This window comes from Schistocerca piceifrons, chromosome 7, assembly GCF_021461385.2.
Source record: "Schistocerca piceifrons isolate TAMUIC-IGC-003096 chromosome 7, iqSchPice1.1, whole genome shotgun sequence".
Taxonomy (NCBI): domain Eukaryota; kingdom Metazoa; phylum Arthropoda; class Insecta; order Orthoptera; family Acrididae; genus Schistocerca; species Schistocerca piceifrons.
The window spans coordinates 416,965,695-416,979,373 of record NC_060144.1 but is presented as its reverse complement, the minus strand read 5'-3'; the positions used below and the strand labels follow the sequence as shown (position 1 = coordinate 416,979,373).

At 39.1% G+C, this 13,679-nt stretch overlaps 1 protein-coding gene across 1 annotated transcript in view; it reads left to right on the top strand.

Annotated features, from left to right (window-relative positions):
* The window catches only part of LOC124805079 (3'-5' RNA helicase YTHDC2-like), a 306,102-nt gene that overhangs the window by 40,315 nt on the left and 252,108 nt on the right, over positions 1-13,679 (top strand). Inside the window, exon 4 of the mRNA XM_047265510.1 lies at positions 11,488-11,684. Within this exon, the coding sequence (XP_047121466.1) occupies positions 11,488-11,684 (197 nt within the window). The remainder of the gene's footprint in view (positions 1-11,487; positions 11,685-13,679) is intronic.

Sequence of the window (13,679 nt, the reverse complement as noted above, 5' to 3'; positions counted from 1 at the left end):
CTGAGATCAGATTATAGTTTACTGAAACTGGTCATTGTACATAAAGATTTTGCAAATGTGATCTTGCCTAAGAAGTTGTCTTTCTTCGAGTTGAATATTTACAGATGGCCCCATATTGCTCAGAATGAGCAAGTCAACTAAAGAGTCCATTTATTTTGAATTTCCAACAATACTGCAAGGTGAGGAGGAAAAGTAATGTTGATGCAAAACTTGAGCAACAACTTGGCAGAAAATGTTTCAACAGTACATATACTTCTCTTTTCACATTGTGCTGCTGTGGTCATATTCTCTTCCTTCCACCCTCCTTCCCTCTCCTCGCTCATCTTTGAAAGAGCATGTGCAGTTTGCCTTTTCTGATCAAAGAGGAAACTGTTACCAATATTTCCTTGGTCTACAATAGCTCTTTACCTTTTGGTGTATATGATAGAGATTTGTTTGGTATTCTTCCTTCTGCATTCTTTTCAGCTGTGAGAATTGTCTTTCATTACTTGCTTTGATTATATTTTGTGTTATAAAAATTTCCAGTCCTCTCAGTAGTTTGTCATTTTTTGAATCTATACACTCGTGCGCGGGTTTTAATCACTCTCAGGGGTCTCCATTCTGATATATCTGCTATAACCCTGTATGTAATAACAGAGGTTGAAAATACCGCTTCAGTTGTAAATTACTTTATTTTCACGTGACTGGTTTCAGACTGGTATAAGCCCATCCTCAGGTGCCGTAGCTGTGCTGTGGTCCCCGAGCGCCACGTGTACCAGGCACGGTGTACTGAAGCACACTGTGCCTGATATACGCAGCGCTCGGGGACCACAGCACAGCTACGGCACCTGAGGATGGGCTTATACCAGTCTGAAACTGGTCGCCTGAAAATAAAGTAATTTACAACTGAAGCGGTATTTTCAACCTCTGCTATAATGCTCAGTTGCAGATGTTCTGCCAACAGGATTGTTTGCTATATATAATACTTGGATACACACCGCGACACCAGACTGCTGATGTGCTACACTTTGAATACTCTGCCAACTATATTTGTGCGGGCTGGCCACCTAAGGCAGCCTGTGGTGGGGCACATGAATTGGGCACATGGCACGGCATCCGTCATGCCATCTACCAGAGCCCTCCTCTTTATAATCATAGTGCAGCAGGCACCTGCTTTCATTGTGTCCTTACTAATTGTCAGCCACTGCTTGTATCAGCACTAGGCTTGTTTCGGTGTTTGTGTCTCCAATTTCAACTGTTGTGTGTGGAAAAAGAATAAGCTTTGGTTCATTGCAGCCATGCTGTTGTTTGTGTCTTACTGTGTGACACAATTGGTGATGAGTGCAGTGTTCGCTACAATGTGCTCAGTCTATTTGGTTGTTCCCTCAGTTATTCTGTACATGGAGACAGTACTACAATCTCCTTGAGCAGCAGCAGGCTCTTATAGTTATTATCATGAACTTGTCAGTCACATTGACTATGCAGGCTTCCTCACTGTCGGGGTACCTGCCGTTCTTTCCCACTTATGATGATGTAGCTGAAGACTGGGAGGCTTACAAGAAGTGGCTTCAGCAACACTTCCTCGCTTCTGATGTCACTGATGCAGACATGTTTAAGGCCTTGTTCTTTTCTTTGGCTTCTCCTCGTCTCTACCAGTTGTTGTGCGAGTTAGCCCCACTCTAGGGACCTGTGTCACTTCCGTTTGACAAAATATGTAAGTTGTTGTCAGATTATTACCATAAATGCGTGCATGTCAGTGCAGCATGTGTAGAGTTCTATTGTCCTCATGAACAACTCCACCAGGCTTGGGTAGTCAAACTCTATGACCTCTGTCTCAAATGCTAGTTTGTTACTGATGCTCATCATCATTCCTATGCTGGTTGTAAGGTCTGTGGAGTCATCACTTGGTTGAGTCCTGACAAGGAGGAGCATTAACATGCACAACAATGCAGGAATCCATCTTTGGCTGATGTGTTAAATATTGCTCATTCTTTCGAGATATCTTGTGCTGGCTTTGTGTGGCATTGCTGCAGTGGGTCCTGTTCCTGGTTGTCGGGTATGTATCTGTTCTCAGGGGGAGAATAATGTGGCAGCTGTACAAACACAGCACATTGCACTGGACAGCAATGTGCCAAACAGCGACCACAGCAGTGGCAGCATTCCATGCTCTCATCTCGCCCATATTGTTTCGTGCAATGTCAGAGGACCGATGGCCTAAGTGCTGGGTGACTTGCAACAGATGTAGGGGGAAAAAAAGACAAACAGCTTCTGTGTGTCATTCCCAGCCTCCTCCTGCAGACATGAACATGGATGTTAATTGTGTGTCTCCAGTGCTTATGAATCATAACAAATTGTTTATCGAAGTGTGGCAGACAGAGTGCTGTGCGGGCACGACTACAGCCTTGACTTTACTGAATTCACAAACTTCTGTATATTTGGGATCTTTGGTGTTATCTCCAGTTACTCAATGTTTGATGAATTACAAGTGAACATTGGTTTTGTTGCTTGACTTTTTTTTTTTATAGTGGATGATGTTAGTACTGCAAATTTGTTCTGCCTTGATGCTTTCAGTGCATTTGGTTTTCCCATTTCAGATGCAGTGCACCTCGTTTCTGACTAGGTCCCTTACCAGCAGGTAGATTCTCTGTGTTTTCGTTTCTCTTCTTGTATTGGTTAGGTTGTGCCACTAATTTTGCAGCCCGCTTTACCCTCAAATGTACAGTGTGACCACACTATTTCCATGTGCACCCATTCCATTGGCACTTTGTGATGAAATGAAATTAGAAGTGGACAGGCTAATGTCTTTATGAGTCACTCAGCCTATTACATCGAGTGAGTGGTCAACCCACCTCATTATTATTAAAAAACCGAATGGTCAGCTTTGTTTCTGCGGTAACTTTAAAGTTTCAGTTAATGCTCAATCTGTCATTGATATCTATCCTTTGCTCTGTACAGATGAGTTATTGGCTAAGCTCTCTGGAAACCAGTTTTTCTACAGAACTGATTTATTGGAAGGTTATTTACAGGTTCAGTTGGATGATGATTCTAAATGGCTCCTTGTGATTAACATGCCGTTTGAACTGTACCAATATCACTGTCCCCTGTTATGTGTGGGTAGAGCCACTGGAATTTTTCAGCATTATTCTGAACAGTTTGACAGTGTCCACTCCGGGTTGCATTAATGATCTCAGTGACATCAGTGTGACGGGTGCATCCATGGAAGAGCATTTATATAAGTTGCACACCTTCTTCACTGTCTTTCATTCCGTAGGGTTGAAATTCAACTTGGCTTTTTGTTCTTGTGTGTTGATAATGGGGGTAATTTTCGAGTTTTTTTCCCTGCAAAGGGTTGAGGCTTGAAAACGGAAAATTTTATCTTTTACAGTCAATAACTACATTTTACACACAGAATTAATTTCTTGAAGGTTTTCAGATACTTTTCACTTGATACATTGTTGAACTGCTTCTTCCTTGAATGCAATGTGTCCCTGCACTGTTGTGAGGACACATCTTGATATTCACTGGCAGTGGATTTAGGAAAGAAAAGTAAAACTGAGTTTGAGACGAGGAATACCTGCGGGTTACTAGGGGTCTGGTTTGGAGGTAAAGTTGTAGGATCATAATTTAGGTTCGTCCTGTACTTTGTAGTAGCTGTTTTCAGTAGCATGGATGGTGAAAAAATGCTTCCACTGAAGGGAACAGAAAGGAAAACAAATCCTTGATAAGCCCAATATTGTTAATCTTGGGTGTAGGGACAAAGAAAGACCATTTGAAAAGACAGACATTTGCAACATTCAGATTTAGGAAGATAGGTTGAGAACAGTGTTGAGAGTCTGTGTAAGCTGTTTGGGAATAATTTGTTTTGCGAGGTTTGAAGGTAGTTTCTAAGCATGCGAGAGATTAGTTTACGAAAGGAGAATCTCCAAGCCGCAAGGGGCTGATGAAGGGTTTGGATAGCTGTGATTATTTGATATGTATTAGTATGCCATGGATGTGGGGGGGTACTGTTGGAGTGATACATAATTTAGAAAGATCCCATACGTGGTGTTGAGCATGTCAGAGGTGAGATGCTAGCAATTACTGCCACAGAATAAACAGAGGTGGTTAGTGAAGGTACATACTTAGAAGGTGCAATTATGTAGGATTGGAGTATATAATATTTGTTCAGAAAAGGTGGTGATCTTTATGAAATGTTTTGTGCCCACCAGTGATATATGGCAGTATGTCCATTGTGAAGAATACAAAGGAATCACAGGTAGAGTCTGAAATACTGGAATTTGGATAAGACATTGGTGAGGGTACAGTGGTCTGGAGTTTGTAGTGAAGTTGCTTGAAGGAAAAATATTGTGAAAGAGGTATAAAAAATGAAAAGAAAAATAATGGAAATAATTTTTGAATGAATTGATTGTTGCAGTAACTGATGGACAAGTTAGGAAAGTGGATAGGGCAGTGTATATGGGCAGTTGAGTGGAGAAAGCATAGTAGAAAACTGCTTGACAAAAATGTGAGGGAACACATGCAGAGCAAGCATGTGTGTGTGTCATCTGCACAATTCTCTCAGTAACTCCCTATATCCCCTTGATGACCCACATCTCCCCTTCACTCTACTGCTACCACTCTACCTTTAAACCCCTCCCCCCCTCTCCCAAGCCCTGCTCCTTCCCTTATTAGGAAGTGTCATTCCACTCATCATTTATGAGGGCAAGTGAGTGGTTGCTTGTCCCCAGTCTTGTTTTAAAGATAAAACTTCGTTGTCTCACATTGATGTCATATACCTCGCTGACCCTCTTTGTCTCCAAGCATGTGTTGCTTTCATTATTTGTATGCTGTGTTATACTGAACAAGTGACATGCTCCAGCTTTGCATGGGTAGCAGTAAGTATCTGCGTCCACATATACATCTTCATATATACTCCGCAATCCACTGTATAGCGCATGGTGTAGGGTATATTGTAACACCACTAGTAATTTCCTTTTCTGTTCCCCTCAAAAATAGCGTGAGGGAAAAATACTGTCTATATGCCTCCGTACGAGCCCTAATTTCTCATGTCATGTCTTCGTGGTCCTTGCGTGAAATGTATGTTGGCGGCAATAGGGTTTTTCAGCAGTCAGCATCAAATACCAGTTCTCTAAATTTTCTCAATAGTTTCTTCGAAAAGGACATCACCTTCCCTCCAGGGATTCCCATTTGAGTTCCAAAAACATCTCCATGATATTTGGGTGTTGATCAAATCTACCGGTAACAAATCTAACAGTTCGCCTCTGAATTGTTTCGATGTATTCCTTTGATCTGGCCTGATGGGAATCCCAAACATTAGAGCAGTACTCAAGAATGGGTTGCACTGGTGTTCTATTTGTGGTCTTCTTTACAGATGAATCATACTTTCCGATTACTGGCAACTTATTTTATTTTCAACTCTTTCAGTTGCTTCTCTATGCCAGGAATGCCTCTTACCATGTCCGCCCTATGGGGTTATGTGCAATGTTCAATTCTGCCATTTGAACAGTTTCTTAAATTCATAATTTAAAACTTTGGCTTTTCTTTTGTTGTCTTTCATTGCTACACCAGACTGGTCAATGAGTCACTGTATGGAAGCCTTAGACCTGCTTCGTGATTTTACATAGGACCAGAATTTTCTCGGGTTCTCGGCCAGATATTTTGTGAAGATATGACTGTTTCAGATAGATTATGTAATGGTAAGACAGAGATATAGGAACCACATCTTAAATTGTAAGACATTTCCAGGGGCAGATGTGGACTCTGGCCACAATTTATTGGTTATGAACTGTAGACTAAAACTGAAGAAACTGCAAAAGGGAAGGAATTTAAGGAGATGAGACCTGGATAAACTGAAAGAACCAGAGTTTCAGAGAGAGCATTAGGGAACAGTTGACAAGAACAAGAGAAAGAAATGCAGTAGAAGAAGAATGAGTAGCTTTGAGAGATGAAATAGTGAAGGCAGCAGAGGATCAAGTAGGTAAAAAGACAAGTTCTAGTAGAAATCCTTGAGTAACAGAAGAGATATTGAATTTAATTGATGGAAGAAGAAAATGTAAAAATGCAATAAATGAAGTAGACGAAAAGGAATACTTACCTCTCAGAAATGACATTGACAGGAAGTGCAAAATGGCTAAGCAGGGATGACTAGAGGACAAGTGTAAGTATGTAGAAGCATATATCACTAGGGGTAAGATAGGTAGGGCTTACAGGAAAATTAAAAGAGACCTTTGTAGAAAAGAGAACCATATGTATGAATATCAAGAGATCAGATGGAAAACCAGTCCTAAGCAAAGAAGGGAAAGCAGAAAGGTGGAAGGAGTATATGGAGGGTCTATAAACGGGCAATGTACTTGAGGGTAATATTATGGAAATGGAAGAGGATGTACATGAAGATAGCCTGCTGTGACAGAGGTGGTTTGCCATTGCCTTCCTCCGACCGTAATGGGGATGAATGATGATGAGGAAGACAACACAACAACACCCAGTCATCTCGAGGCAGGGAAAATCCCTGACCCCACCGGAAATCGAACCCGGGACCCCGTGTGCGGGAAGCAAGGGTGCTACCACTAGACCATGAGCTGCGGAGTCAGATTTCAAGAAGAATATTATAATTGTAATCCCAAAGAAACCAGTTGTTGACAGGTGTGAAAATTACCAACTGTAAAGTTAATAAGTCATTGTCGCAAAATACTAACACGAATTCTTTACAGACAAATGGAAAAACTGTTAGAAGCTGACCTTGGGGGAGATCAGTTTGGATTCCATAGAAATGTCGGAACACATGAGGCAATACTGATTCTACAACTTTATAAAAAAATAAATAAATAAAAATATAGGTTAAGGAAAGGCAAACATACGTTTCTAGCATTTGTAGACTTAGAAAAAGGTTTTGACGATGTTGAATGGAATACTCTCTTCCAAATTCTGAAGGTGGCAGGGATAAAATACAGGAAGCAAAAGGTTATTTACAGTTTGTACAGAAAACAAATGGCAGTTATAAGAGTAGAGGGGCACAAAAGAGAATTAGTGATTGCGAAGGGAGTGAGACAGTGTTGTAGCATATCCTCAATGTTATTCGATCTGTAGATTGAGCAAGCAGTAAAGGAAACAAGAGAAAAATTTGGAGTAGGAATTCCAGTTCATGGAGAAGAAATAAATACTTTGTGGGGTTTGCCGATGACATTGTAATTCTGTCAGAGACAGCAAAGGACCTGGAAGAACAGTTGAACACAATGGACAGTGTCTTGAAAGGAGGATATAATATGAACATCAATAAAAGCAAAACAAAGATAATGGTATATAGTCGAATTAAATCAGGTGATGCTGAGGGAACTAGATTAGAAAATGAGACAATTAAAGTAGTAAATGAGTTTTGCTATCTGGGAAGCAAATTAACTGATTGTGGTCGAAGTAGAGAGGATATGAAATGTAGACTGGCTATGGCAAGGAAAGCGTTTCTGAAGAACAGAAATTTATTAACATTAGGTATAGATTTAAGTGTTAGGAAGTCTTTTCTGAAAGAATTTGTATGGAGTGTAGCCATGTATGGAAGTGAAACATGGAGATAAACAATGTAGACAAGAAGGGAAGAGAAGATTTCATAAGGTGGTCGTACAGAAGAATGCTGAGTATTAGTTGGGTGCATTGTGTAACTAATGAGGAGGTACTAAATTGAATTGGGGAGAAGAAGAAATTGTGGCACAACTTGACTAGAGGATGAGATCAGCTGGAAGGACACATTCTGAGGCATCAAGGAATCACCAATTTAGTATTGGAGGGAAGTGTGGAGGGTAAAAATTGTAGAAGGTGACCAAGGGTTGAATACACAAAATAGATTCAGAAGAATGTAGGTTGCAGTAGTAATTTGGAGATGATGAGGCTTGCACAGAATAGAGTAGCATGGAGAGCTGCATCAAACCAGTCTCTTGACTGAAGACCACAAAAACAACATGATGGTGGTAACTGTTGTACACTTCGCACATAGATCTTTTTACAGGAACACGAATTTCTATTAACGATTGCCTGTTGTTGTTTGTGCATTCTCTTTTGAACCGAGAGTGCAACAGCCTTTGCTTTCTCAATATATTCATAATTTCAGTGTTAAACCATGGTAAGTCTTTTCCATCTTTAGTCCATTTACTAGGCACGTACTTCTCCAGAGAATGATTTACAGTCTGTTCAAACTTTGCCCATAATTCGTCTGTGTCCATCATACTGGAATGTCACTTCTGTCTAAGTGAGATGCTAACAACTGTTTATCTACTCTTTCTAACAGAAACACTTTCGTAACCTTTCTGATTCGTTTGTTAACTTTAGTAACCATAGTCACTATGATGACATGATGATTACTAATCTCTGTCTCTTTGCTGATGTCGTTGATAAGGTCTGGCCTGTTTGTAGCTATAAGCCTAAAATATTTCCATTGCATGTGGGCTACCAAACTAATAGCTCAAACAGTTTTTGGAAAAGTGTTCGAACATACTTCACAAGACTGTCTACAGTAATTTCATAGATATCCCAGTCTACAGTATACTTAGTAGGTTAAAGTCACCCCTAACTAGTATTCCACTGGTATTGCACACTTTCTTTAAGGGGCTGTGGAAAGCCCTATACTTGCAATGTTAAAATAACGCTTATAAATTACATCTTTCCGCACAAAGTATTTGAGGTAGGAAGTTGAACTTTTTACAGATTATTTATTGGAATATGGGCTACAACTTAACACAGGGATTTTACAAAATTTTAGTTCAGTTATTAAAGATGATTTTTTTTCAATTGTAATGAAAATTCACAACATTTTTTTGCAATTTTTTATTTATATATTCAAAAATATACAGTTTTCTGGAGAAAGGCTGTGTTAAATTATGCAGAAGGTACTGTGTAACATTTACTGAAAGTTTGAAACAAATATGTTTGGAGGATCCTTAGAAAACATGTAATTAGTATGAGAAAATAAAAGTTTTGGGAATCGAGCGACAAAGATTGGATTAACTTTTTAGTGCATTCCAGGTCCATAGGATGGATTATCTTCATCCTCTGCAAACTGCTCCTGCAGCTTCCTCTTGTTCCTCCTCCTGTTTACTCTTGCTTGTATTTCTAGACTCTTTACAGCCCTGTCTGCAGCCCGAAGGCGTTCCTTGTCTAAAGCAAGCATCGCTCGTTGTTGTGTTCGTAGATTTTGCTACCATTTTCTTCAGTTGCAGTTACTGCAACACTGTTCCAAAAGGTGGTCATGTATGAACACTTACCACATTTCAGTTGTATTTCACTAGCAAGTCCTACGTGCTTTATTATGGAGAGTTCCAGACCAACTTCACTACAATGAATACATCTTACACAGTTTGAAAAAATTCCTTTGAGAACCGACATATCAAATATTTCATTCACATCCGATTCGCCCATAAAACATTCATAGTTTTCACTCATTGAACCAAGCTTCTGTGAAGTATTTTCTTTCCCACTTTGACTGCTGTGGGCAGGTGTACTTGAGAGGTTAGGTTCACTCACTTGGTTATCGTCTTTATTGTTTAAAGTAATAACACATACCTTTGGCTTTCCAACATTTCTCCTTTTCTTAAAAGCCTTCAGAGGATTTCTAATAACTTTACTTTTACTCATTATTATACTTCAACAAAACAGAGACTCAAGAAACAGAATTAATTACGAATATTTTCGAGATAACGACAGAGTAAATAAACATGAAACAATCGACAATCACACCAGCGATATATATTGAACCATCATAGGTTAGCCACAACACATACTTTATCTCACATCACTAAAATGTACCTGATGAACACGGACGTTAATAATAACACCATTTGACAGCAGTTTAACAGTGCCACAGTGGGTCACGCCCATGTAGAACACATTTCAAAAAAAATTTAAAAATAGTTGTAGTCTTCGGAATTGAATAAATTATATATCTATTAAAAGGTAATAGTCTGCAGATTCAGAAAACGCAAAAAAGTAAAAATTGAACTTTTCATGATTTTGAGCCTTTCCGGAGCCCCTTAAATGACTCTAAAAACTGTTGCAGCGGAATTCTGTGGGTGATGTAAACATCCAACAATTAACTCGATTTCACTTACACCTGTTGTATGTGACCAGATAATTTCACTGTTACACAGACTTCCCAGTCTGGCTTCTACTGACAGAGACTGTAGTCATGTATGTGAGAGTTGCGTTTGCACGCGCACGCAATTTTCTCTCTCTCTCTCTCTCTCTCTCTCTCTCTGTCTGTCTGTCTGTGTCTGTGTGTGTGTGTGTTTGTCTATATTCGACAAAGGCCTTGTTGACCTAAATCTCACTTTCCAGCAGTCTTTTTGTTGTGCCTATCTCCGACTCAACATCTCTGTTATATAGTGAGAGTCAATATTTTTGCCAACTGCAATGAACCTCCACCTCATATGGCATCTTAAGTGGCTGTCCAATATATGCTCCATGACTCGCTATGTATTTCAGGGCTTTCTACTTCTGGTTTCAGACAGCTTTTGGTCCCAAGAACAATTTGAGTGTGACAAATTTCATGGGCAACAGTAAATTCAGGAATTTGTTACGAATACTTCGACAGTTTACAGATAAAATTCAGACTGTTGAAGCATCTTTACGCTGAACATGGCCAGATTTTGTGATACCTACATGTCGACCAGCGAGACTTGTTTGGCAGAGTGTTAATTTTGTTTATGAGCCACTGCATAGAGTTATGATCAAAATTCAGAAAACAATGTTAAGTAACAGTATACCATCACTTTCATACAGCTTCAGCGATTTAAACAGTGCACTCCAGAAAAGTTCTCAGGAAGCACAAATGCTGTGTGTTCCATATTCAGTTGGTGTTTGGAGTGACATCTTGTGACACTGATGGAAGCTGTGAGCTACTCCGCTAACCGGTCTGCCTGATTGCAGGACTAGTTTGGCATGAGTTATAGCCACTTGCTCGCTGCCTGACTCAAGTGGCTGTACAATATTGGTTACATTTTCTGTGTGGTCTTTTCCATAATTTCTCTTGAGGCCTCTTAAATGTTAAGTCCATACCAAAAAACATGTTTTTATCAGGACAATATTTGGTATGTCTTGCATTGCAGGTCATTTAAAAGTTGGCAGTAGCTCCTGTCAGCCTCATGGTAGGGACAGCTCACGCCGGCCTGGCACCACAGTTTGGCTGCCTTACACCTATCACCTGTGCTGACAATCGGTGTATCCATTAGTAAAAAACCTATCAAACTCCCTACAGTAGTTCATGAGATTGGTCTGAATATACAGACAGAAACTGTGGCAGCAGGACTTTAATTCATATATGTATAGAAAGGATAGGTAGAAGAAGAAGGAGACAGTGATGAAGATTAACTCACTGTTGTGCCGTAACTAGTATAGTAGTGAGAGAAGTACAACACATTGTAATAAATTGTGTCTAATACCCATAGCAGGGATTATATTTACATTAAAGCCTTAAATTTTGTTATTCACAGTCATGTTTATGCTCTTTAATGTGTTACATTTTTACAGTGAAGGATGTCAACAAAACAATGGGTCGGCTCAACAATGCCATACCACAAGTACCTCCATATTCCGTCAACCAAGAATTGCTGCCTTATAGGAAGCAGCTCCCAATATGGAACATGAGGGAGGAAATTTTGCAAGTTGTGAATAATAATCAGGTTGTTATAATTGCAGGAGAAACTGGCTCTGGAAAGACCACACAGGTGAGTGGTTTACTCTATGGACCTTTTGTTCAATGTACCATAATTTTGTTATTTATTTATGTGTGTCATCAGGAGATGTAAATAGAGAGATATAAATAGGTAGAAAATTGGATAAAGAGAAGGCAGTAGAAGGCATCCACACGTTGATTGAGGCAATTTGTGAGCAAACTTGAGCAATTGAGGGGAAACAAAGAGTTAATGACAGTGACTGCAACTTGACAAGGGATGGAGTGAATATTATGGAGGAGTGTAGAGAGGCCAAAGGAAAAGAGAGTAATTTTGGATTAAACTGGGTGTAGCTGAGAGGTTTTTGGAAAGTCATTTTCCAAATTTGCAGTTTTGAAGCACCAGAGTATTCTCCTATATAATCCTGACAGTCATGTTATGTGAGATGCAGTGCTCAGCAAAGGATATTTTTTTGTTGCTGCTATAGACAGTTCATTTGCATTCATTTATTCTCATTGATCAGTTGGTTGTGGTTGTTGCAGTGTAAGATTCTGGGATTGGTCAGTTTATGGAGGGAAGGAGGGAAGTTCAGAGTTTTTAACACACCGTTGAAGTCACTGGAAACAACTGACAAACTCAGAAGGTACCACTAAGAATTCACTTCAAGTGATTTGAAGAAATGTGGATACTAAAAAACTTTGAGACCTCAACCCCAATACAATGCTTTAACCACTGTTACTGTTAATAAAGCATATATAGTCTTATAGATTGGTTTCCTATAGATTTTGTACCTTCTGTCTTTGATATGGTTGAGTGTGTAGTTCTGGCAGTGCATATAGGCCAAGTTTTGTAACTGGATTGCTAAAATTGCAAGAGACACAGGATGAGGGGACATACCTAGTGATGTTAGCAGATCGGTCGAACAGTGCAAGATTGTCGAGTTGTAGGGTATAGATATAGGCTAAAAAAAACTTTTTTCATGTTTATTTGTGAAATCAGATCAAGCAGAAATAGAAATGGGTTGCTCATCTCATTACTAACTTGTTTCAAACTTGTGACAATTATATGGAAAGTTAAAGTTTTCTTTACTTGATTTCTAGAAAGCTTCAAACACAGTTCCGCTGGCAGTTTTCAATAACTCTGCAAAAGCTTGCACTGCAATCTAATAAGCTGTGGAAACAAGTTATATTAACAGAGAGTAGTACAATACTATCTTTCAGATTTGGAAAAAAAAAAGGGTAGGGTTTGGGGGAGCAGTGGATATTTTGAAAGAAGTGCTGATCATTGGTACACCTCATGTCTGTTATTTGCAATTTTTAATATGGAAAGAAAAATTCTACATTTATGTACACTCTAAGAAAATATCAGTGTATCTTTAAAACTTACTCTTCATGGGACAATAATTCTTTGGGATTTATTAACAAATTTTAGCATTTGAGGTTAAATATGAAACATTTTCTTTCTGATGTTGCAGATGTAGTCATATTCACTGTCATGGTAGTTTAAATTTTGTATTTTTCATACTGAATCAATGAAAAGCTTGCTTTCTGCATAATCTTGTATGTTTCCTTTTTTCATATTTTTAATGATTTCATACACATCTCTTTGTGGTATCGTCTTGGGTGTAATTCACCTGTATCTTGAACTCTCTGAAAGCAGCTCTTTCATTGACTTGTGCTAAAGATTAGATGTGTAGATCAAGTAACTAATGAAGAGGCACTTAATCTGAATTTGGGTAGGAAAGAGCTGTGTGTCACACCTTCATTAAAGGAAGGGATGTATGGTAGGATACATATTTAGGCATAATAATTTATTTGGTATAATGAAAGTGTGTGGAGTAAAAATTACAGAAGTAATTAAAGCTTGAGTACAGTAAGCAGACTCGAAAGTATGTGGGGTGCTTAGTGTTACACAGATACGTAAAGTTGTGCACAACAATATAGGCTAGCACAGAGGTCTGTTTCAAATCACTCTTGAGACTGATGACCACAATAATAGCAACAACTTTCATTTAAACTATGACCTCTGTGGCTTAGTGCGTAACTGCCA